Here is a 22,673-nt window from a genome sequence, read left to right on the forward strand (position 1 = left end):
ATTTCCTGTGCTATAAATTCAGATTTTTTTTATATTTTGGACAGCAGACGTGGAAGGAACCTGAACCTTTTCGCTTTCCTGTTTTATGGCTGTTGTTACAACTTTTTCCAAATCCTTCCGGGACTCCTCCGCTCGCTCATTCATAAGCTCGGCTTTGCTTTTGGCCTCCTCCAACTTCTTCTCAATTTTCACAATCTTATCAGGTGTCAGTTTGCTACGGTTTTCCTCCAGAAACTTCTTAGTGCTGATGATCACTTCATTTAAAGCGCTGGCATTCGTCAACACGTCTTTCTGCAGGGCCTTGATCATAGCAATAACATACATTCAGACTGATCTGTGATTTTAGTCATTTCAATGTTGACATGAAGCAAATGAAAGAACATCACACCTGGTGCTCGTGTTGGTACTGTTGAAGATCAATGACGCTCTCGGCATTATCAGCCTGCTGCTGATGACCGATCAGTCGGTTTTCAGTCAGAGTGAGATTATCACACACTTCTTCTAGCTTTTCAGTAAACTCCTTGTGCTTCTCCAGTAAAGTCTAACAAAAAAGAAAAAGGAAAACATGAAAAGTGATATCATCACTTAAAACCTTCAGAGGTAAATTTTATATAAAACATTATCTTCAAACAAACTTGCACAAGAAGAAGAAACCTTTTGAAATACTCAGGCGTAACATGCAAAGAGTAACCTAAATCCAATATGCTGTAAACATGCTGTTTCAGATTTGCCATTTGGACTTTTGTGATGCCACTAAGGTCAAGAAGACATTTTTGTGTGTGTGCATGTGTGTGGGTGTCAAAGGTTGATGTGTGTAAAAAAAATTCCAATGATGCATTTAGTCCACTGGGGTTTTGAGACCTGTGGAATATAAGCAGCACAAATGTTAGTCAGAGGTAGTGGTGAACACCAATGCATGCAATCATTATCAAAATATACAGGCTTTTATAGAAGAATCAATCAGCTCCAAATTCAGAAATAAACACTGTTAAAGGTAAGAACAATGCAAAAATGAAAATCAACAAACAAAAGCAAATGAATGTAAAAGAACAAATTGTAATTTAAACTAAAGTTTACATTGAGTACCAAAAAATGTCAATGTATGAAACAACCAGAGTATGGTGGAGGTATGTTTTCCTTTTTTTTGAAGGGACAATGGCTCATTTTATCATTCATTAAATACGTCTGACACTGACAATAAAGACAATTTTATATGACACTCGGCTTTAGCTTAAATTTTGTATTTGGTTTTTCAACGGCCTAATAAAAGTAAACTGGACTGTGGAACTGAAGTGAGGGTGAAGGCAACTTTTAGCAAGTTGTATATCTTTGACATATAGCTTTTGTTATTAGCCAGTTCAAAGGACTGTTTTTAGCTTGTAGTTTGTGTTTTAGGTCAAAGTTTTGTTTTGCTGATGTTTTTACAAGGACACTCAGGTTTTATGCATCTCTTTGTCTCTGCTCTTATGTGTTGGGTTTTTTTCAGCATTGATGCCCTCTGGATTTTTTCTGAAGTAATCATATTCTTGCTATACAACAAAAAGCTTTTACAAGCAATTAGGGGCAAGAAATACACAGATGCATGCACATATTAAAAACCAGAAGAACAAAATAGAGCCAGAATGTAGTGACTTGCCTTAATAGTTTTACAAAACTGTACTGTAAGATTTTCCTGAGATTTGTCTTGAGGCATAAAAGTTGACATGTAGACTTTTATGTGCACATTGCAAATGACAACTATACAAACAATAGAAAATTATTATTTGTATTCTTTATTTTATTACTTTCTCACTCAGATTTTCACTCTGTTTTACTGCTGAAAAAATTATACCTATATTTTTCCATAATTGATGAAAGATGTTCAACAAGTACTTATTCTGTAAATTAAAATTTTTCATTTATTTGCTTAAAGATATTTCTCTATATATTCCATATATTGTTTTAACTTTGATACAAGTCACTACATTCTGTGTCTATTAAATGTTGTACTCTTTACTTTTTTTTCTAATTGCTCGTTCCTAAGGCAGACCTCTTCCTGCTTTTCTTTCTCTTTAGCATCCAGCAGGGTATTTAAGGCACTCCTCTGTGTAGCAAGCTTGTCTGTCTGCTCCCTGAAGGCTCGCTGTGTGCCAGTGAGGAACTTAAGGAGGTAACTGCTCTGAGCTGGGCTAAGAAACTGAGCATTCTCAGAAATGAAGCATTGGATATCAAATGTAACATCTTCCATTTTGAGTCTGGTTTCTTTTGAAAGAAGACTCTTTGTGTCCTGTAAGTGGAAAAAAAATAACAGATTAGGGTGGGTTTTTTTCCAGTTTTGGCTAATGTATTGATGCATCTTTTTTACTAGTTTGCAAAGGTACCATGTTTAGCTGACTTATATGCTTCAGGGTGTCTACATCACATGCAGTCAAATCCACATCCCACATTTCAGAGTTATTTTGAAGCATGTCTGTTACGTTAAGAAGATCGTCGAGATGTTTCTGATATGTTGACTCCAACTGTGACTGAAATATAGAGTTAAAATAGTTATATGCTTGTTAAGCTGTTGCCTAATTTTATTTTTTATTGTTTCCTTTCTTAACACAGACCTTCTCTGCTTCCAAGACTTGAATCAAAGAACTTTGCCTTTCTGCAGATATTTGGCAGACAGCAGCAAAATCTGACTCCAACTGCACATATGTGGAGGCCAAATCTTGGTGAATCTGTTTGGGAATTTGGTCGTCGTCAGCAGAGTTTAGGAGATGTTTAGCTTTCTCCAAATCCCTTTTTAAGACACTGCCCAGTCTAGAAACCTCAGCTTCTAAAGACTAGAAGAAAGACAGTTTATGTCAACAAACCTATAAACACCATTAGCTTACTATATAAAAAAAAATCAATGAAAATTGATAACATCAATGTTAGATCATTCTAAAGAGAAAAGTTGTTACTTTCATTGTTTTTTTTTGCCTGACCTGACATTCCTCTAGCTGGATCTGCAGTCCTTCCATGTTGTGAACTGGGGGCTCCTGCATCAAAAGGTCTTTCTTTACATCTTCTACAACATCAGCATGATCTTGCAGTCTGCCAACACATTCCAGGTAATCATGAACGGAGAAGAACTGTGGAAAATAAGAAATACATAAGTGGAAGAGCAACTTCACTCCATATTCTTTGAACTTAATTTTCTCACTTTACAAAATTAAAACTAATTGTATTCCACAAGAATTTTATGTGATGTGATTTTATGTGTGGCAAAAACAAAGCAGGGCATAGTTCTGTATATAAGGAGTACACAACTTTTCAATGTTTTTGTGCAAATTAGACTCTAAGAGTGAGAGATATTTGTAATCAGCATCTCTTATGCTGATACACATCTGTAGAATTTTGTGGAGGTGTTTTTCTTCAGCAGCTACAGCAAAGCTGGTCAGATTTAATAAGAAGGTAACAAAGATATAAATGCAGTCCTGGAACATAAATGTCTTAAAAGCTGTGAATGTTTTGAAAGAGGGGCAGAGATCCGTTTTCCAGCAGAGCCATAATCCTAAACATGCAGCCAGAGCTTGAACTTAGATCAAAGCAAGGTAGCTCAATTAAAGTCCAGACCATAATCCAAATGATAATATTCTGGCAGACCTAAAATCTGCTGTTCATAAACACAAATCCAGGTTGACTAAGATTGAGTTATGTGAGAACGTCCTGTCTCCGGATGAAGACTGAGCTGCAACAGTAACTGCAGCTTTAACCAAACATGTATAATTTCCTTCAATTTGGCCTATCACAAAAAATCTCAAAATAATCTGTGAAAGATTGTAAGTGAACAAAACACAAACTCTACCTCAGTTTTGACCTCTTCAGCTTTGTAGACGTCCAAGCTGTCGGACCCCCAAGCGGACGGTCGGTGATCACATTCAGCAGGATCCCCGATGCCTGGATCTTTTGTAGACTCTTCGTCCTCTCCCTCAGAGCTCTCCTCCTTGATGCTCTCCAACGTGCGCAGCCATTCTTCCTGAGTGTCACCCCCCAGAGCACTGCTCAGGCTTTCCACCATTTCTTGAAGCACTGAAAAGTCTTGGCTCAAAGAGACTGTCTTAAACAGCTGCAGGAGCTGCAGCTGAATATTCGAAGGATTGTCCTGTTCTTTGATTTCACAGGCCTCATCTTCCTCACATGTCAGTTCTGAGTTTCTGGTGTCACTGCTGTTTTGATTCAGCATATCCATGAGAAGGTCTGAGGTACTGTTCTTATTTATTCCCTGAAAACTGTCTTTTTCTCTAGCTTGTAGTTTGTCTTCAGCTTGTTGGATTTCCTCCTGGTCATTTATTAAAACCTTTACTGCTTTATAAACTGTGGAGTTACTTGAGCAGCAAACAGAGGATGTAATGTTGCCCTTAGGCAGATCAGCACCTCTCACTGACTGAGGATCAGATCCCAATCCTTCAGTTTCAGGTTGCCTCAAGTGAATGTTTGAAGTTTCACATGTTTGATTCAAACAGGACACATTTACATTATTATCGACCTTTTCCTGCTTTGATACTGAAATCTCCACAGCCTCGCTGGAGATCATGAACGTGTCATCATGCTGCTTCTCTGGAGAAAGCCTCTTCTTGTTTGTTTTAACATTAATTTCATTTCCACAATTACCGTTTGACTTTAATGCATGTTTGATAGTCTTTGATGGATCTTCAACATCACATTTATGACTGGAAGGAGGGGTTTTTGATCGCTGTGCAGGTGTGTCACAAAGAGAAGCACGCTCTCTCTGTGAGATTTGACTACAAACAGGTTGAGATTCAGTCCTTAAATCTCTTGTTAAATGAAGCACATCTGGCTGAGATGATGCACATGTGCTGGCAGCTCCTGCATGATTCATTTCACTGATACCTTCATCTGATGAAGCCGAAATAAATGCACCTTCAACTAAATTCCAAGGGGGCAAATGATGAAGACTCTGAGCTGCCTCACTGTTTAAATATGAGCAAGCAATGTTTGTGTCGCGTTCTGTTTCTAAGCAGAAATCATTGCACAATGGTGCAGTTGTCCCTAATTCACTCTCACTAACATGAGATTCTTTTTGGAAGTCATTCCCTTCAATGGAAAGCTCATCAATGGGCTGGCTCTTAGATTTATGAGAGCAACATGTAACAGATGCTGCATGCTGAGGCTGGCTTTGTGAGTCAGTGCTCATGCCACTTATATTTGACAAGTCTGACTCCTTCATAGTAGCAGTGTACTCTTCGATAAAACTGTGGACATCAGCTCCACCTGTCAGCTGCCTGTTGAGTGAAACCTGTGAGTCACAGTCTTTAGCCATCAAAGGCAGAGAGTCTGTAGGAAAAAGAAAGTCTCCAGAAACAGGAATCAAAGACGAGTGTGAGATCATCTTGGACTCATCACCACAGTGTTTTTGATTAATCTTTGTTCCTGCACTTCCTTCTTTATCAGCATCCTCAGTGTCTTTATTGTCTTCCTCATTTGGTAAATCAAGCGCCATGACAGCCGCTCCCCTCGTCGTCTGCAACTGCACATTTTCAGCACCGTACATCTGACTCCAACTCACAGTGTGACCCTCGAAGGTGTCAGAATTGACGTGTTCTCCAGAGAAAGAGCAGGATTTTAGCTCCATGGCAACCGGCTCAGTTTCACCTAATCCAAATTTCAATGCATTGCTATAAGTAATAGTGCAATCAAATTTCAAAGAACTCTCCTGTTCTGTCTGACAAATGTCTGTTTGTTCCAGATCTAACAATGTGTCTTGATTGAGTCCTAACACACTGATTTTTTCATCTGACTGCATGTTATTTAGCTCTGGTACAGCCTGTACAGCCAAAATATTCTTTAGAGATCCCAAGGGATCAGTAGAATTACCCTCTTCCTCCACTTGGTCTTTATGAACCCAAAGGGTACAGTTAAAGTTGTTCTCACCTTCAATCATATCAGAAGAGCATAACAAATAAGACTGGGTTATATCAGCCTTTGTTGATTTTCTGCATAGTGACTCGGCATTGCAATTTGGCAGAGTCTCTTGATCAAATTTTATCGCAGATTCATAATTAAATGTTGAATCAGCATTTTTACTCTTTGCAGAAAATGAAGTCAGAGGCATTGGTGTTTCCAGAGAAGCTGTGTCATCAAGGCTGTTACTGTCAGCGTTCCCGGGGCCACACTGGAAATGCTGCGTGGCCCATTTGAAATGAACAGTAGTTTCTCTGTCTACATCAGGGTCAATGCCATTAACCTGTAAGACTTCATACGTAAAATCTTGTTTCAGAGGTTGAACATCAGTGATAATTATTTCTTCAGAAGTCACTGCTTTATTATCCAGACAGACTAAATTATTCAGTTCTGATTCATGTTGATAGTTTTCATCAGGGGTAGTTGGGCAATTGATATTATCGATAAAATCAAAATTATTCTGTAGGTTTTCCATTACTTGCTCTGTTTCCTCATTTATGAGCAACATTTCTACATCCGCCTGTTCTGAATCGTAACTGGAGTTAGAAGCAAAATGAGTAAAATTTTGAAGAAAAGTCTGACACTGACTGTCAAGAATCAAAATCCTCTGAGCTGATCTGAGATCGATGTAACTGTTCATCATCAAGTAAGAGATGAATAGCTGCTCTGCCTCTGATGGAGAGGGAGAGCTCAGATCTGAAACAGCTGCAGAATGATGCCATCCATCCACTGAAAGCATTTTATACATGAGCCACGATGAATAAGTCTCATGAAGGTGCTCAAAGTCAGGCAGTGAGTCAGGAATTTCAACAGATCTCACTATGTCTGCTGTGCAGCTGTCAATCAGACCCTTTTTAGCAGCAGAGTTGATTTCTATTATCTCTGAGCTCCCTGGAAGGTAAATGGCAGCTATTTTTCCTCGACTACTGAACAGTGTGCTGGTGAACTCACTGGTGGTGATTTGATGGTCACGCGCACACATGATTTCCCCAGCAGGGGGCAGCACAAGTCCCATAAACTGCTGCTGGTGTCCCAACACTATGAGGGAGCTGCTGGAGCTCATCAAATCACACTGAACTGCTACATCCACCCTCACATCATCATTGTTGTGGAGATCCGCAGAACAATCATCCCACTTTAATGTGGTCACCTGATCACTTGAACCTGACTCACCCTCAGACCTCAGCGGGTTAAATTTCCTCCCCAAGGGAGGTGATTCATTTTTACCGAGGCACCTAAGAATGAGGCCATGAACTTCGTCAAGCTTAAGCTCCTCTTCAGACTCACAGAAAGACAAACCATCAGAAATTCTCATAACTTTCTGCCTTTCCAGAATTTTTAAATAAGTAGAGGCAGGAATCAACCCACACTGAAAAGCCCTCTCTACCATCAGCGTGTCTCCTGTGTAGGACACATTCAATCCGTCATCGATCTGGTTTATCTTTATTATCCTCATGTACAGATCCTGACTGGCAGAAGCCTCCCTAGCTGCTGCTATATCACTCAGAGACACAGAGGAAATGTGTGAACTTTGTATGCACTTGCTTGATTCATATTGGAGGGAATGTTGCAGTGTTGATGTGTAGATATGATTTTTTTGGACACTTTCATCCCAGTCCAGTTGGACATGAGGCTCAGAGGAACAGGGGCTGCAGTCTGCGAGCGTGTATGGGAGAGCTGCAGAAACAAAGTGATCAAACACTTCTCCTGTGGTTCCAGCCCTGGACGTCTTTAAATCCTGTAGAAAAACAGAAACACAGCCAGTAACTCCACTAGCCTTGAATTATACATACAATGCCTTGGAAAAATATTAATACTCCTTTGAATTTTTCACATTTTGTCTCACTACAACCACAAAAACCATTGTATTTTGGGTTTTTTATGTGATAAATCAACATAACTATGAAGAGGAAGTAAAGGTTGCATTGTTGCATTGGAGATTGTGGTAATATCACAAGATGTGACAAACTTCAAGGGGTAAGAATATTTTTTCAAGGAACTGTATGTGTTCTTTGTAAATATGGATTAAAATTTTTACCAGAAAGACAAAATCTATACTCACCATCATACAGACATGGTTAAAATATTGTGTGCAGAAGAGCAAGACTGCAACAGGGTTACAACTGGAGAGTGACACACAACACACTGAAAGCTAACATGCGTTTGTGGTGTCCGACATCTTGCAAAAAGGAGTGTAGTTAGTTAGTTTACACACTGTAAGGTTAAAAGTCAAGTCTGTTTTGACACTGGACCCTATGAGAGCTGAAATACACAAATGATGGAAAATTTTTCAGACCAAAGCTGGCACAGTGAAGCATGTTTACAGCATACTCAGATACTCTGGACTCCAGCTAAACACATATCATACCAGAAGTGCAAGAGAAAACTGCTCCAACTATAATAAGGAAAAGCAGATCATGTTCATTCATGCATCTAAACATCAGGAGGGCATGGTAGCACACATTTGCAACAGATGCAGTCAAACATAATGGCTAGAACCCAACCTCATCTGCAGAGGTTGTTTGATCTGAACACTGCTGAGAGATTTCACTGTAGGCCTGAGTGAGAGCATTCAGCTGCTCCTGTGTCTTCATCCTGTCCTCCTCTGTCATCCTGTGAAAAGCAAAAGAGAGTGAAAGTGAAGAGCTGAGTTTCCACAGTGGATAAAGTATTATAGATGCAGTATTAACACTTACTTGTCACCATGTTTGTTAAGCATTGTTTGTGTGGCCCTCAGTGCTTCTGCAATTTGCTCCTTTTTGGAAGCCATTTCTTCAGCTGAAACCTAAAACATCAAATGGTAAATGTTTACATGTCATATAAAGCAGTCTGCATTTGTGTAATTATCCAGAGAATTTGATAAGCTGCAATATAACACAATTATATTTCAAATTTGGGGTTTAAACTGTTTAAATGTTACTGTGTGAGTTTTATAAAGATGCAGTAATCAAACAGAAATTTTCATTTGAGCAATACTGATTGTTAATCAGCAGGTCAAAAATGTAAATGTGATTTAAATGAAAGAGCCTATAAATGTAATAATCAGCATGTGCCTGGTGTTTGAATCCAATAAAAATAATCTAAAGATAAGTGACATTTTATTGTAACAATGGTGAAAACTATGTATTTTTTTATTTTTCTTTGGATTCAAAACAAACATTTCTATCAGAATCTTTAACACTTTACTCTATGTGTTATAGTGATTGCTCCAGTACTGAATGTCGGCATTCACAATTTAAAGAAAAATTGTGCAATATCTAAATCTAAATTGGCTGGCAGGGCCTTAAAGAAAATTGGAAATCATTAAAACTTAATCCTTGTTAGGTTCCTTTTCTCAAAGAAATGTACAAACATATTTTAAATCTCTGTCACAGACATAAAAAGACATAAACACTGATTAAAAGCAGAATCAAAAATAATCTTATAATTTATCTAATAAGCTTGTATTGCATAGTAATTACAAAGGGCCACGATGTTTGTGTCATTGCAAAAAATAGGTCAGTCATCCAATGCATTATGTCGGTAAATTAAAATAATGGCTGCTATGAATTAATGGTGCACATAAATTTTCCTAATTTCATTCATTAGGACAGGTCCAGGAAGTTTTCAAAGCCTCGTCATTACTTTCTTTACTTTTTTTTATATTTATATAACTCAACATTATTAACAAAAGATTGCTTTTAGGTAAATCACCATTGCCTCCACTATTAACATGCCCTCACAATTATTATGAAATAAATAGGATGTAAAAACATAAGTTGTACTATTCTCTTTTTAAAGTTTTCATTCCTTCATTACACAGAGCTATTTTTATTTGGAATGTGTTTATAAGATTGTAATAATAATTGGGAGTGAAAACATTCTCATATATATGAGTGCTTGTGCAACTTCTTGAATTGTTTTTATTGTGTGGAAGTTGATTGGATTAATCCAGCATATAATCAAATTAATATTATTAAACAAGTGTTAACCCAAAAGAGGTTACTGCAACCACTTATAACTTGTCTGTGGTTTTTATTGTAAATCACACAGTGACAACAAGGATAGACCTTAACATATACACAAGTTACCTGGTGTTTATTTGAGGCATCTGTGTTGGCATTACTATCTTTCGGACCACTCCCGTCATTGTTCATGGTCCGCTTCACATCAGACATCCAGTGCAACAGTTTGCTAACTTTATCACCATGCTCTCGCTTCTCCTCATCAACAGACCTCTACAATTAAAACAGGCAGGCGTTCAGCAGGACTCTTAATTTTTCAAAAAATCAAATGTTGTTAATAAGTAAAGTAAGTTATTTACAACTTGGCCACAAAGCAGAAGAATGGCCTACATCAAACACTGCAGTAAAATATGGGCGTAAAAAAACAACAAAAGGAAAGAATATTAAAGTCACATTTTTATATATCCTTTACAGATGTTTACTTAAACGCACAAAGATAATGAAAAGCTGTTTTGGCTCCTAATGCATGAACCTTTGTAGCCTCCAATAACCTCAAACCAGTGTGGCAGTCAAACACACTTCTTTCCAGCGCCTCTTTGAATGTGATTCGTCTCTTTGTCTTGGGACAGGTGAGGCTTTGAGCTTGGAACTTCTCCTCTTTGAGCAGAGTGGCTGTAGTTGTGTCGACAAAGTTGCTTTGAATCATTTCTTCAAGAGAGACTCTGACCTTTGTGTCAGGATTTATCAGTCCACCGGTCAACAGCTGAAATTCAGCGCAGCGGAAACCCACATCCTTTGGGAGGAGGTTTTCTTGAACAGCCTGGAAAACAGACAAAACCTTCCCAGTCTGTGGGTGGGTAATACCATTGAATGCCTCTTCGAACTGTTGGAGCTGCTGCTTTAGAGCCTCGTCTAAAAGACCTCTTTTCAGAGCATCGGAGAGTGTATGTTTCTCCCCAGTTGAAGGGTCACAAATTCCCCCCGTGCAAGCCTGGGACTCTAACAGTCGTAATGCCGTCACTCTATCAGTAACCCCCTGCTGAAGACCCTCAAGAACTGAGAGCCTCTTCCTCCTAGTGATGTCCCAGAGACCGGCAATGGTGCTATTGACATCTTCCACAACAACCCTTCTTGAAAATATGATGTCTGCAATCTCATAGATACTTAAAAGACCACTGCGGTAGCTTTCAAACTCAGACATTTCAAGAAATCTTTGACTTAAAGCAGATTCTAGACAAAGCTGTCGCCCACTTCTGGCATCTGTGATGAAGTGACGTGGGTTTCCACTTGGGTCAACCAGAGAGTTTTCCTGCCAGTTGCTTTCCTGCTGAGACAGGAACAGATAGGTCCTCTTGTTGATGTGTTTCCCCTTGAAGGCTTCGTACACTGACATTTCTGATCCACAGCTGCTGTTGACGACTGACATTCTATGAGGACTCATCGGAGATGTGTTTGTCAAGTGTCTCTCCCCAAATGGGACAAGAAACACACTGCCGTTGATGTCATACAAGCAGGTCTTGAGTATTTCATCGTAGTATGCCCTCTGTCCGGTGTCAGGACTGTGGAAACCTTTTGGGTTGCTCACTGGATCATGCAGACTCTGGAGAGTCTCTTTGTTTAAGAGACCGTCAGTCAATGCAATAAAAGTAGGGACTCTCATTCCTGTTTCTGGGTAAAATAACCCTCCTGAAGAAACCTGAACCTCAAGTATCTTCTTCCCTTTAAATCTATCTATAATTCTCTCCTCCATTGCCTGAAAGACAGAAAGTTTTCTGCCCTTACAGCTGTAGCCACTAACAGCTTTCTCTGCTTCCTTCAGTTTCTCTTTCATACTTAGATCTACGATGCCTTTCTCTAGTGCCTCTGCAACAGACACAGTTTCTCCTGTAGCTAGGTCCACAAGACTGCCTGTTGCAGCCTGAGCCTCGAGGAACTCAAGAGCGTATGTCTTTGCAAGAAAGCCCTTTTCAGCTGATTCTAGGAAAGACGTCTTTTTCTTACTCGACTCTACATAAAGTCCAGCTACCGTGGCAGGTTTATCAGTGTGATGAACAAGTGACGCTTGCACTTCTTCAACGGTGAGGAGGCCCATCTCCAACTTTCGTAAAACCCCCTCATCTAGAAGCTTTTGCTTGATCCAGTATTGAATGCCAGGACTCCCAGTTAACTCCTGGTACTTCTGGGAAGTGGATATGCCTTGTGTTCCATAAGATTTTCCTGTACTTTTTTCAGATTTGATTATGACTTCATGGGTTTCTCTGACATTGCAAGTGCCTGTATTACTGATGTTAGTTTCATTATGCCTTGGGTCTTTAAGTCCACATAGAGCCATGTATCCTGGCACTTTGACTGAGCTGGGAAGATCAGATGAAATTTTAGTTTTGTGAGCAATGTTCTGCAGAGTTTTTGCTTGAATACTGGGGGTTTCGTAAAGAGAGGCAACTTCCTTGACTTGCTTAATTCCTTCGAGAACGTTTTCTCTCTCCATCGTCTCCATCTGTTGATGTGACATTAGAGGAATACTTAAGTTATGAAAGACAAAAATTCACTTTTAAAACTAAAATATTCACAGTATTAAATTTCATTTAGATTAGTAAAATATCTTTAAATTCAACTCAGCATCTTTTGTCATACCTTTTTATTATTGAGAGTCTCATCCTCAATTCTGCTCTTTGCTCCTTCAATGACTGTCGTTATTTTCTTCTCCATGGGAACATTTGACTTCAACAGATCAGCTTTGCTATTTGCCACTTTTGGATGGACAGTTTCAGTCACCCCTCCTCTCAGAGTCAATAGAGTTTTCTGCAGGTTTTTCACCTCTCTGACGTACAGCTCTATTTGTTCTCGTAGGGCTCTTGCTTCATTTTCTTTCAGTGACAGTTTGTGCTCACTATCTGACAGCTTTTGTTCAAACTTTGTTCTCTCAATTGACTGTTGATTGCAGAGGCTTTGCAGAGTACTTATTTTAGTGGTGAGTTTCAGTTTATCGTCCTCAAGTTGGGTAATCTCAGACTTTGCTTTCAACAAGTCTTGCTCAAGCTTTGTTCTTTCTCGCTCCATTTTCTCCATTTTGCACTGAAGTTCCTTGTCCATATGTTGCCTTGATTCTACTGTGGTGTGTTGCAAAGTTTTAATTAGTTTTACATCTTGCTTAAAATACTTGTTGAGTTTCTCTGCTAATTCTCCCCTTTGTGACTGTTGGCCTTCCTTTGCAATCTCAGACTGCAAAAAAATCATTTTTCTCTCAATTTCTGCCTGCATAAGTGACAGTTGCCTCTCATAGCCTTCTTTCTGGAGCTCGAGTTTACTCTTTAGCTCTTCTAGCATCTTCTTACAGTTCTCCAGCTGTTCCTCCATCTGCTGGGACTTTAGCTGAAGAGTAATGTTTTCTCTTTGCTTTATCTCTGCATCTGTTTGGGTATGTTGCAGCTTGTCTTTTAGCATTCTGAGTTCAGTTCCCAGAGAAAGGTTTTTTTCCAGCGCCTCTGATTTCTCCCTTTTCAGGAATGTATTTTCACGTTGTAGATTTGATTGGGATTTGTCAGAACTGGATGTGATTTCTTTGATAGTTAGATTGTGTTTCTGAATTTCAGTCTCCAGCAGAATAATTTTAGATTCTTTCAATTTTCTTTCTTTTGTCTCTTGAGCTAGTTCATCTTGTGCTCTTTGCATTGCGGAGCTAACCTCTGAAAGTTTAACATTCAGACTCTCTACCTTCTTTTCCACTGCTGCCTTGTCATTCTGAAGCGTATAAATTTCCTGCTTTAGGTTTTCTATGACTTTTTCAGAGTTGTTAGTTATTCCTTTAAAGCTGTGCTTGTGTTGTAAAAGTTCTTCTTCTAGAGCTTTAAGTTTATGCAAATGTTTCTGATTCTCATAAGATTCCTTTTGCAGCTCCACATTTTTTTTCTTCAGCATCTCGTTCAAATCATTTATTTCAGCTTTCTGCATGTGGACTTTCTGATTTACTAAGTTTTTATCGGCAAATACAGATTGTAGTTCTAATTTCAGATTTGCTATTTCTTTCTCATAATTTAGGATTTTTCCATTTTGGGACTTTAATTTCTGCTGCAGATCAGCAATGGTCTTTGTCTCCTCACTATGTTCTTGCAATTTAATTTGAAGCTCATGAATGATCTGCGCTTTCTTACTTAGCTCCTCGTCAATAATTCTAACCTGAGATTTAGCACCCTCTATTTGTGACTTGAAGATTTTAATTTGCTGGTCCTTGCTCTCAATCTCCATCATCACTTGATCGAGTTTGGCTTTCACATTCTTTGCATTCTGCTCCACTTCTAAATTCATCTGCTTGAGCTGATCGATCTTCCTCTGCAGCTGAGACGTAACGTTTTCACTCCTCTGAAGTTCTGCCTCGAGGTTCTTGTATTTGATCTGCAGGGCATGTTCAGATCTCTTCACCATGTTGCTCTCGTCCTTCGAGATTTGAAGCTGTTGTTTCCAGCTCTCCACCTCATTCTTTAAAGATTTTATCTTTTGTTCAGAGAATGATCTTTCTTTTTCCAGTGACTCTATTTGGATTTGAAGGCTTTGGATGTCACTATCTGACGAGACGTTCATCCTCATCAACTCATTGCATTTTGTTTTCAGCTGATCTATGGCTGACTGTTTGGAAGCTACCTCTTCCTCTAGTTTGTTTATCTTGTACGAGTTCTCCTGCTCTACAGAGCTTCTCCTCTGTAGCTCTGATTGGGTGATCTTCAGCTGCTCTTTAAGGCCTTCTACTTCGGTGGTTTGGAAAAAGGTGCTTTGCTCCAATGAGGACTTTGCTCTCTGGAGGGATCTGATTTCTTCCTGAAATTCAGAGATGGATTTTTTCATGCTCAGCATTTCCTGATGGAAATCATCTGACTTCTGTCTAGTCTGGGCCCGTTCATCTTTCATCTCCATCTGCAGTTTTTGCAGTCTGTTGTTGCTATCATCCAGAAGCTTTTTATAGCTTTGTGCTTTCTCCTCAGCCATTTCTGCTTTTTTCTGGACCTGAGATAGTTCATCCAGTCTCTGCTGCAAGACATCATGCATTCTCTCTTCAGATCCCTCGAGTTGGGTGCCCCGTTCTGATTGGCTCTCAAGTCCCAAAGACTCTGCAGTTTGATCACTGTTTTTAGCTGGAACTTCTCTCTGCAGCTCTTCTGCTGCTAAATCTACTTCCTGTGCATTTGTTCTTCTTTGTAGGTCGGAAATCTGTGCATCATTTTCTTTTTTTAAGACTTCCTCAAGTTTCTTCTGTGTCAGAGAAGAGGTGGCCTCCGACTGTTCCATTAAAGTTTTGGTGTGCTTTAATTCCTGCTCAAGTGCAGCTTTGTCTTTAATCACTATATCTAACTTAGTGTGATACTGACTGACATCATGCTCAAGCTGTGCTTTCTGAAAGTTTAAATCCTCAACAATCTTCTTTTGTGTTTCTAGTTCTACTTCCAGCTTCTCCACCTGTGCTTCCCTTTCCGTAAGCAAAACTTCCTGTTCTTGAATCCGTTCCTTAAGTTGTCTAATCTCTACTTCCCCTCTGGCTTTTTGGACCTCCATGCTCTCTGTCCTTTTTTCATCCTCTGCTCTTTCGAAAGCTCTCCTGTTCTACAATGCAAAAAAATGAGTCATCCACAAATTCACATTTAAATAGACATGGTTACCTCAAATATGCAGCTATACTCCAAAAGAATCTCTCCAAGACTTTGAGATTTAAAAATATGTATCTAAAAATTATTTAATAGATTACTGATTATTTTTGTGAAACTAATAAACACATCATCATTCAAATGTTTCGCCACTCATATTTATTGGAGCATTAGAATCTCACACTGGACAATTTAGAAAAGTAGCAGCCTTTAACTTGAATATTTCAGTCAATGGAATAGAATGCCACATTAATAAAAAAGGAATAGTGTAGATAAAAATGATAAATATGAGTCTTTCATCTAAAATCTCTAAAATGCAAATGCTATTCAAACTGCCTTACAAACTCCTAGAGAGATTTTTTTTATTTTTTGATTCTGTCCAAGAATGCTTGAGATGTTTCTACCCACTTCACCATCACCAGCAGACATGCAGCTATTTTACACACTTATGCACTTTCTTTGCTTCTTTTGCTCAATGAAGCAAATTCTCTTTGCCAGCACGATGAGCCTGTGAGTCAAGAAGTCAAGTTGGATGAGAAGTAAAGCACATAGAAGATTCATGAACCTAAATATCACACATCTCATTTCAGAAGAAAAGACAAAGACTGAGTCAACATCAGGAGAACAAAAGAGGCCCCAGAAGCTGCAAGAACCAGAGCAAATACAAAACAGGATGCATTTTTGAGCATTATAAATTAAGGTTATTCTTAAATTGAAACCAGCTCACCTCCTCGTCTTCGGCTCTTTTCAGCGTTTCACTGGCAAACTTCACATACTGGGTCATAAGAGTCACAAGAGCAGTGTAGCGGGTTCGGAGGTCCATGAACTGCATAAAATTAATCCAACAAAGATAAATGTGTGAATGTGCAGAAAATACAAAAGCAAAAGATATTTTGCACTGTAAATAAAATCAATATCTAGTCTTGCCTCCTGCTGAATGGCATCAGAGGAGCTCTGTATCTTCCGCTTTTTAAGAGGGGACTTGTGTTGGGAGTCAACCATTGCTCTGAATGTCATTAACTGCAGCTCATAATCCTGGAATTTTAAACGAAATTTTAAAAGTTAGTTGAAATATTTCTAGTAAATGCCAAGAAGATCATTTTTTAAGTGTTGCCTTAGCAAAATCAAAGAAAGTCTCAAATTACTTTAACAGCAGATGAGTACTGCTCCGAATACTTTTGACACTCTTCGATTCTGTTTTGCTTTTGTTCCATTTCAGCAACAAGAACCTAAAAATAACACATATTTTAAGACCGAACACTATACAAATCTTATTTTGAGAAGGGGACTCTAGTTCTCTCTTACTTTCTGTTTGTTTAATATCTCAGCAAGAGCCTTGCTATCATCAGGTTTGTTTTCTTGAGCTTTCAGCTGTGCCATTTCCAGTTCTGAGATCCACTGATCCACACTGCTGTAGGAGTCTCTGTAGTGTTTCAGAGACTTGCTGATACCATCAAGGTCCCGCAGCCTGAAATTGTTATAGGAAATCTTCATGAATATTATAAGAGCTCTGCACACAAATCCTGAGATCAAATAAAATCAATTTTGGCTGGTCAAAGCTCTACAAAAACGGAAATTGGATTTATAAAGTTGTGGCAAAATTCTGATCAGTACATCTCTACACAAGACATCCAACAAAACACACGTCCTACAAACCTGCTATCAATCTGTGAGTGAATGTTCTGCCATCTTTCACTCAGCTGATCCGCCCTCTCCCTGTGCCAGTCCAGGTCAAAGTCTCGCTCATTATGGACTTTCAACATGCGATCACTGATGACTCGAGCTTTCTGCAGCTCATCCTCCATGTCGTGGAATACTTCCTGCCTCTCGTCGATCTCCGTCCGCCATTGCTACAAACAGAAAGATGGATGACCACTTAAAACAAGCTGTCACAGTGCAAGGAGCATGTTTTTATATATATATTTTTTAAATGTAGCACTACCTTAAGTGTAGAAATCACACTTTCAATGGATTTGACATCCGAGTTGACAGCATCCTCTTCATATAGTTTGGACTCATAGGCTTTAACGAGAGACTCTGCGCTCTGACTGTGCTTCACCACTAAACTCACTGTTTTCAGCCTGCAAAAACGAGGCTCCACTTAAGTTCAACTGTAACATCAACCATTTTCTGTTAAAAAAAATATCTCCCTGACATGCAATAAAACATCGTTCTTACTTGTCCATATAAATAGAGGACATGGAGTACACTTGGCTCATGCTCTGAACGAGGACAGAAAGTTCAGAGGAAAGTGTGGACACAGACGGAGAGCCTGCAGCCTGTATGAAGAACTGCTCGCACTTCTCCCTCATGACATCCAGATCGCCCTTCAGCCTCTCCAGCTCAGACATCTTCCTCTGCAAAGCAAAATGTAGAATGTTATAAAAAGCCCATTGCATATGGGTCTATTTATGTATGAAGGATAAAAATAAATAAATACTAATTTGATGACCTCGTGTTCAGTGATGCGCTGCAGACTCTGCTCCAGGTCATCTCTCTCCAGTGGTGATCGGATTTGCCTGATTAGGTGTTCCTCGTGGGATTCCAGGTGCATACGGATGCTGCGGATGTCTGAGATGTAATGATTGTACACTGACTCCTCGTGTTCTTCTGTTGACAAAAAATATAAACAATAAAGATATTATTAATAAAGAAAGGACTTTTTTGTAATCAGTAGTGTTTGACAGAAACAATGTAAAACACAAAAGAAATTATGTGGGATATACACCACTAGGTGGCGACATTATCACAGTGTATGCCAAGTTATGGCTCATGAATTACAACCCTGGCTTTTATTGGTTTAAAAGTAAACTAATAGACACAATTCTATGTTAAAAAAGTATAAATTATGTAATTCTACAAAATCACAGTCTTAATTTATAGCTTAAGAGCCTTAAGGGCCAAAGTGCTACTGCTGGAGGCTGAGCTGTTATTAGGAGGAGAATTGAAGGCTTGCCTCTCTCTGCGGATCTGAGCAGTTCCTGGTAGAACTCCTTACAGGCTGCCACGTCTCTCTCCAGCTGTACACAGTCAGCCACTGTAAACACCTCTGATTCCTTGCTGTCCTCCAGGAAGTCATCGAAGTGGGACTGGAGGTTGCTCAGGATCTGCTGATGCTCGCCAGGCAACATTGTTTTTATCTGAAGTTGTTTCAAAAAGGAAAGCATTACAAACCTCTTAGTGTGATCATAAACTAAAGCTAATTAGTAATAATTACTATCAGTGAGTGGGGGAACAAATTTCTATAAATACCGAGGCTACGTTCCAGTTGCGAATGGCCCGTATGTCAGTCATTAGGTAATGCCAGGACACAACACTCTTCATGTTGACATGGGAGCGGTGCCACAGCGTCAGGACATTTTGGTATAACTGTTCAGTTCTGCAGTAGAAGTGATTTAAACAATGAATGCTTTAGGAAACTCTCAACTTCACAAAATGGATCCTAGCTTCCGAGCATCTCACCTTGTTGCCAAGTCAACAGCCTCTTTGTTGGGTGGAGGCACAGTGAAGCAAACAGAGGGAACCATGGCTTCATTCCCTGCTGGGTTGATGACTTTCCACTTGGCTCGGTGAGAGTTGCTCACCAAAACACACTCATCATCTTTATCAATGGTAATCTGAAAGAGTTGGGAGACAGATACAGCAGAGATCTGTTACACAAGCTTCTAAATTAAATGGGAGTAACTGTGGTGTGATGTTTTTAAAACAACAATACCTCTATTTGTCGATAATCACATATCGCTCTAACAGGAATAGAGGACCTCAGAGGAATTTCAGGGTTTCTCGGCCGGAGTTGCACAATGTTTTTGGCCCTCCCCACTAACCCTGCGACAGTGCTACGGTACTGAAGTAGCTGCTCTTTCTCATCCTGAGAATACACACAATAAATATAGTTTGTAACATGACATAAAAATTTAAAAAATAAAAGACATTTTTGTACTTTGCAATGTTGTGAGTAAAAACTTGTGACTGTAACATGACATTTATTTCTGAGAGACCAACATAAAGTAGCACATTTTTGTAAAGAGGTGAAAAAAGTTATGAGTTGTGTAAACGTTCAAAAGATCTCAAGGAGCACTTTTGCCTTCATGCAAAAGAGGCAAGAATAAAGCCATTGTTGAAAAAATTCCATAAGTACTGCTAAATATTTATTTTGAAGATACTGAAAACTTGAAAAAGGGTGCTCTAGTCTCATTTATTTGACTGGTCACATTAAGAATGTGACCAGTCAAAATGTGGACAAAATGTGGAAAACCTATTGTACCTTTTCATCTTTACACATAAATCCATACACTTCATGTCATTGCGTCAGTGTTACCATGGACTCCTGAATGTGATCCTCTAGTCGGTGCAGGCTGCTTGATCGATCACAGCTGTATTTTCTCTGAATTGAATCATTTAGATTCTTAAGGTAGTCCATGGACACTTTGACATCACTGAAAAACTGCATAGGGGAAATAAAAAGGAGCTTAAAGGTTAGATGTGAAATAAATAAATAAATAAATAAATAAATGCATTTAATGGGACAGTCTTAGGGAGCAATGCACCTCAAAATACACAGCATTTCCTTTAAGATGCTGTTCGACGCAGGAGCAGAGCTGCAAAATCCAACTCCACTGTGTCTGCATTGCAGCTTTATATGCCTGTGAGGAAGCAAAAAGAATCAGACATACTGGAAAACTGCCTGCTAGAAACAACTTGTAGTTGTCTGCACAATTCCAGGCCCAAATACAGAAAATAGCACATTGGCCTCACTTCAATGGTTAGTCTGGCTGGATGGTTCTTCAGCATGAGGCGCTCTGCCTTGTCCTGCACAGACTTAATGGTGTCCTCTTTTTCATCCAACTCCCTCATCAGTTCCTGTGTAAAGACAATAAGGTAAATGCCCCTGGTGCTAAGATGTGGTGAAGGATCAGCTACTCCATCGTCTCATATAATCTCACATCCTGCCTCAGTCCGGAGAGTAGAGGCAATCGTTCAAAGAACAATTTAAACCCATTCCCTGAAATTATCTTTTCTGAATGAATGCTGTAAACTGATTTGCTTTTTATTTCTTGGGTGCACAAAAGATCCCAATAGGTTAAGACAGAAATGGCTTACAGCATGGTAGTCTCTTTTCTGCGAGATGTTGCTGTTGCGATCACTCCAGTCGAAGGCGACCTCCTCTTCCTCTTTCTCATTCAGCCAGATGAGCTCTTGAGTCGCCTGCGACACAAAGTCAAGAAGGCTCTCCAGGTGGCTCTGCCGGTCCCTTGAAGAGCTCTGAAATATTTCAAACAGTTAGACTGTGGTTTAAAAATGGAAAAATAATCAAGCTTAGCTCTAGGGTCATACTCACCAACAGCTGTTCGTACTGCTTATCGAGTTTGTTCAGTTTGTCTGAATATGTCAGCTTTAGTGGCATGTTCATCTGAATCTGGGAGGAAAACAATTTTGTGAATAAATAAATTTCATGCTTTACATCTATGAGAAAGTTTAAAAACTAACTCACTTCACTCAGCCGAGCATCTTTGAGACTCATTTGAAATTCTTCAATGGCTCTGTGCACACTCTTATGGTTGTCCAAATGCATTTCCACACTGGGCAAATCTGTTCCCCACTCTGAGCGCTCCAATTGCAACTAAACAGAAAATGAAAAGAATTCAGTGAGTCAAAAAACTTTATTTACAGCCTACATAAATAAAAAGGACAGAAACTGCTCACATGCATCTCCTCCACCCAGTTCAGGAGGTCCTGCACATATTTAAGGTTGACCTCCTCCTCCGTCATGCTGGGGTCGGCCAGTGACGACTTCATCAGCGGCTTCCTGATCTGCATGTGCTTCAGATGCATGAGGTTACCAGGCTCCATGCCGCCCCCACTTCCCATGTAGCTTGGGACGGAAGCCGGTGGCAGATTTGGTGTCAGGGAAGGGGTCAAAGGCGAGGTCAGTGACGAGTTGAGGCTCGGGGTAAGGCCGGAGGTGAACGTGGATCCGGGGGTACCCAAACCCCCTGATGTGAGAGAAGGAGTAATATCTGATGTAAAGCTGGAGTTAATGCTCTGTGGAAAGCCGGAGTTCAGGCTCTGGGTGATGCCGGAGATCATGCGCTTGGTTTGCTCTGTTGTTAGGGTGCGACCTTTGCTGTACACAGTGGAACACTCGGCTCTGAGGGCCATGAGATCATCACGGAGTCTGGAGACCCTAAAAATATCAGAGGAAAGCAGTTATCAGTTTTAATTGATAGAAATTCTGACTGTTTTTATTATTGTTTTTAAATTAAAATAATATATTAAGTAAATGTTCATATTATTAATGAAAGTAATTATAGCTTTCTTACTTCAAATGTACTAAGATATTTGCAGTAGAAACTAGACCAAAATGATCTAGTAAGATTTTGTGGTTTTGCAGTGTATAAGACTTTTTAATTATTATATTCCTAAACAGAGTATCTTAGTGGGGAATCAGGATTCCCTTTGTACCTCTGAACAAGCTGATCCGCAAATGGGAATTTTCCATCCAGGAGAATCTGGATGTCCACCACTTGTTGTCGGAGGATATTCTCACACTCCAGCAGATAGCCTGCAACCTCAGCCTCGTTCATGAACTGAATCCCTGACTCCAGACGTTTTGTATCCTTAAAATGGGAAAGAAAAAAAAACAGAAATTATCGACACCAGGGATAATTTTTTCTATCAAGCTCTGCTTTCACAAAACACTTACAGACTGCAGAGCTGATCTCGCCAGTGCCAGCTTGTCTTCTCCATTAACACAGTCTCGCTGGACTCTGTTGGCAATCTGCTGCAACATCTCAAGCCTGAAAAACATAGGAATATTCAAGATATGGACTAAGATTGAAAATAAATAAATAAATAAATAAATAAATAAACAAATAATCACACTTTAAAACAACATGTTTCGTAAAAGTCAAGAAAGAAGAAAGTATTTTCACCTGGATCCATAGGCGAGGTTATTATTGAGAAAGACCGAGCTGTTAATCTGCAACGGCTCAGTGAGGATGCTGTCACAGGAGCCAAAGCTCGTATTAAAGCTACTGTTGCTAACAGTAGAGGTCCCGCTCAAATATGCCATTTTACTTCACATTTTATGCCGGCATTACCTTTACCAGTGTACCACTAACCGACGCTACCAATCAGATTTGGAGTCTGAAACCTTGAGAGCCTG

The 22,673-nt window shown here is 39.5% G+C and overlaps 2 protein-coding genes across 7 annotated transcripts in view; both read right to left on the reverse strand.

Moving 5' to 3' along the window:
- Positions 1 to 22,673, reverse strand: part of dst (dystonin) — a 121,820-nt gene that overhangs the window by 44,086 nt on the left and 55,061 nt on the right. For 4 of the 6 annotated variants that reach the window (XM_044136134.1, XM_044136136.1, XM_044136135.1 and 1 more), the window contains 31 exons: positions 22,212 to 22,305; positions 21,971 to 22,125; positions 21,212 to 21,692; positions 21,000 to 21,128; positions 20,847 to 20,924; positions 20,609 to 20,770; positions 20,264 to 20,368; positions 20,056 to 20,151; positions 19,827 to 19,952; positions 19,224 to 19,376; positions 18,971 to 19,125; positions 18,761 to 18,887; positions 18,465 to 18,648; positions 17,961 to 18,118; positions 17,687 to 17,865; positions 17,451 to 17,589; positions 17,165 to 17,358; positions 16,814 to 16,976; positions 16,654 to 16,737; positions 16,436 to 16,543; positions 16,236 to 16,334; positions 10,002 to 10,148; positions 8,628 to 8,716; positions 8,436 to 8,544; positions 3,815 to 7,669; positions 2,952 to 3,098; positions 2,589 to 2,807; positions 2,361 to 2,504; positions 1,997 to 2,266; positions 389 to 541; positions 67 to 300 (listed from right to left, as the gene is read on the reverse strand). In XM_044136134.1, the coding sequence (XP_043992069.1) occupies positions 67 to 300; positions 389 to 541; positions 1,997 to 2,266; positions 2,361 to 2,504; positions 2,589 to 2,807; positions 2,952 to 3,098; positions 3,815 to 7,669; positions 8,436 to 8,544; positions 8,628 to 8,716; positions 10,002 to 10,148; positions 16,236 to 16,334; positions 16,436 to 16,543; positions 16,654 to 16,737; positions 16,814 to 16,976; positions 17,165 to 17,358; positions 17,451 to 17,589; positions 17,687 to 17,865; positions 17,961 to 18,118; positions 18,465 to 18,648; positions 18,761 to 18,887; positions 18,971 to 19,125; positions 19,224 to 19,376; positions 19,827 to 19,952; positions 20,056 to 20,151; positions 20,264 to 20,368; positions 20,609 to 20,770; positions 20,847 to 20,924; positions 21,000 to 21,128; positions 21,212 to 21,692; positions 21,971 to 22,125; positions 22,212 to 22,305 (8,536 nt within the window). The remainder of the gene's footprint in view (positions 1 to 66; positions 301 to 388; positions 542 to 1,996; positions 2,267 to 2,360; positions 2,505 to 2,588; positions 2,808 to 2,951; positions 3,099 to 3,814; positions 7,670 to 8,435; positions 8,545 to 8,627; positions 8,717 to 10,001; positions 10,149 to 16,235; positions 16,335 to 16,435; positions 16,544 to 16,653; positions 16,738 to 16,813; positions 16,977 to 17,164; positions 17,359 to 17,450; positions 17,590 to 17,686; positions 17,866 to 17,960; positions 18,119 to 18,464; positions 18,649 to 18,760; positions 18,888 to 18,970; positions 19,126 to 19,223; positions 19,377 to 19,826; positions 19,953 to 20,055; positions 20,152 to 20,263; positions 20,369 to 20,608; positions 20,771 to 20,846; positions 20,925 to 20,999; positions 21,129 to 21,211; positions 21,693 to 21,970; positions 22,126 to 22,211; positions 22,306 to 22,673) is intronic. The other 2 variants (XM_044136131.1, XM_044136137.1) reach the window with 1 other exon arrangement.
- On the reverse strand, positions 10,148 to 16,121 carry LOC122842350 (desmoplakin-like). Its single transcript, XM_044136138.1, has 2 exons — positions 12,510 to 16,121; positions 10,148 to 12,372 (listed from the first exon to the last, which is right to left on the reverse strand). The coding sequence occupies exons 1-2, from the start codon at positions 15,417 to 15,419 to the stop codon at positions 10,354 to 10,356; spliced, it is 4,929 nt and encodes a 1,642-aa protein (XP_043992073.1). The 5' UTR covers positions 15,420 to 16,121; the 3' UTR covers positions 10,148 to 10,353.

The sequence above is a fragment of the Gambusia affinis genome, linkage group LG13 (assembly GCF_019740435.1).
Source record: "Gambusia affinis linkage group LG13, SWU_Gaff_1.0, whole genome shotgun sequence".
Taxonomy (NCBI): domain Eukaryota; kingdom Metazoa; phylum Chordata; class Actinopteri; order Cyprinodontiformes; family Poeciliidae; genus Gambusia; species Gambusia affinis.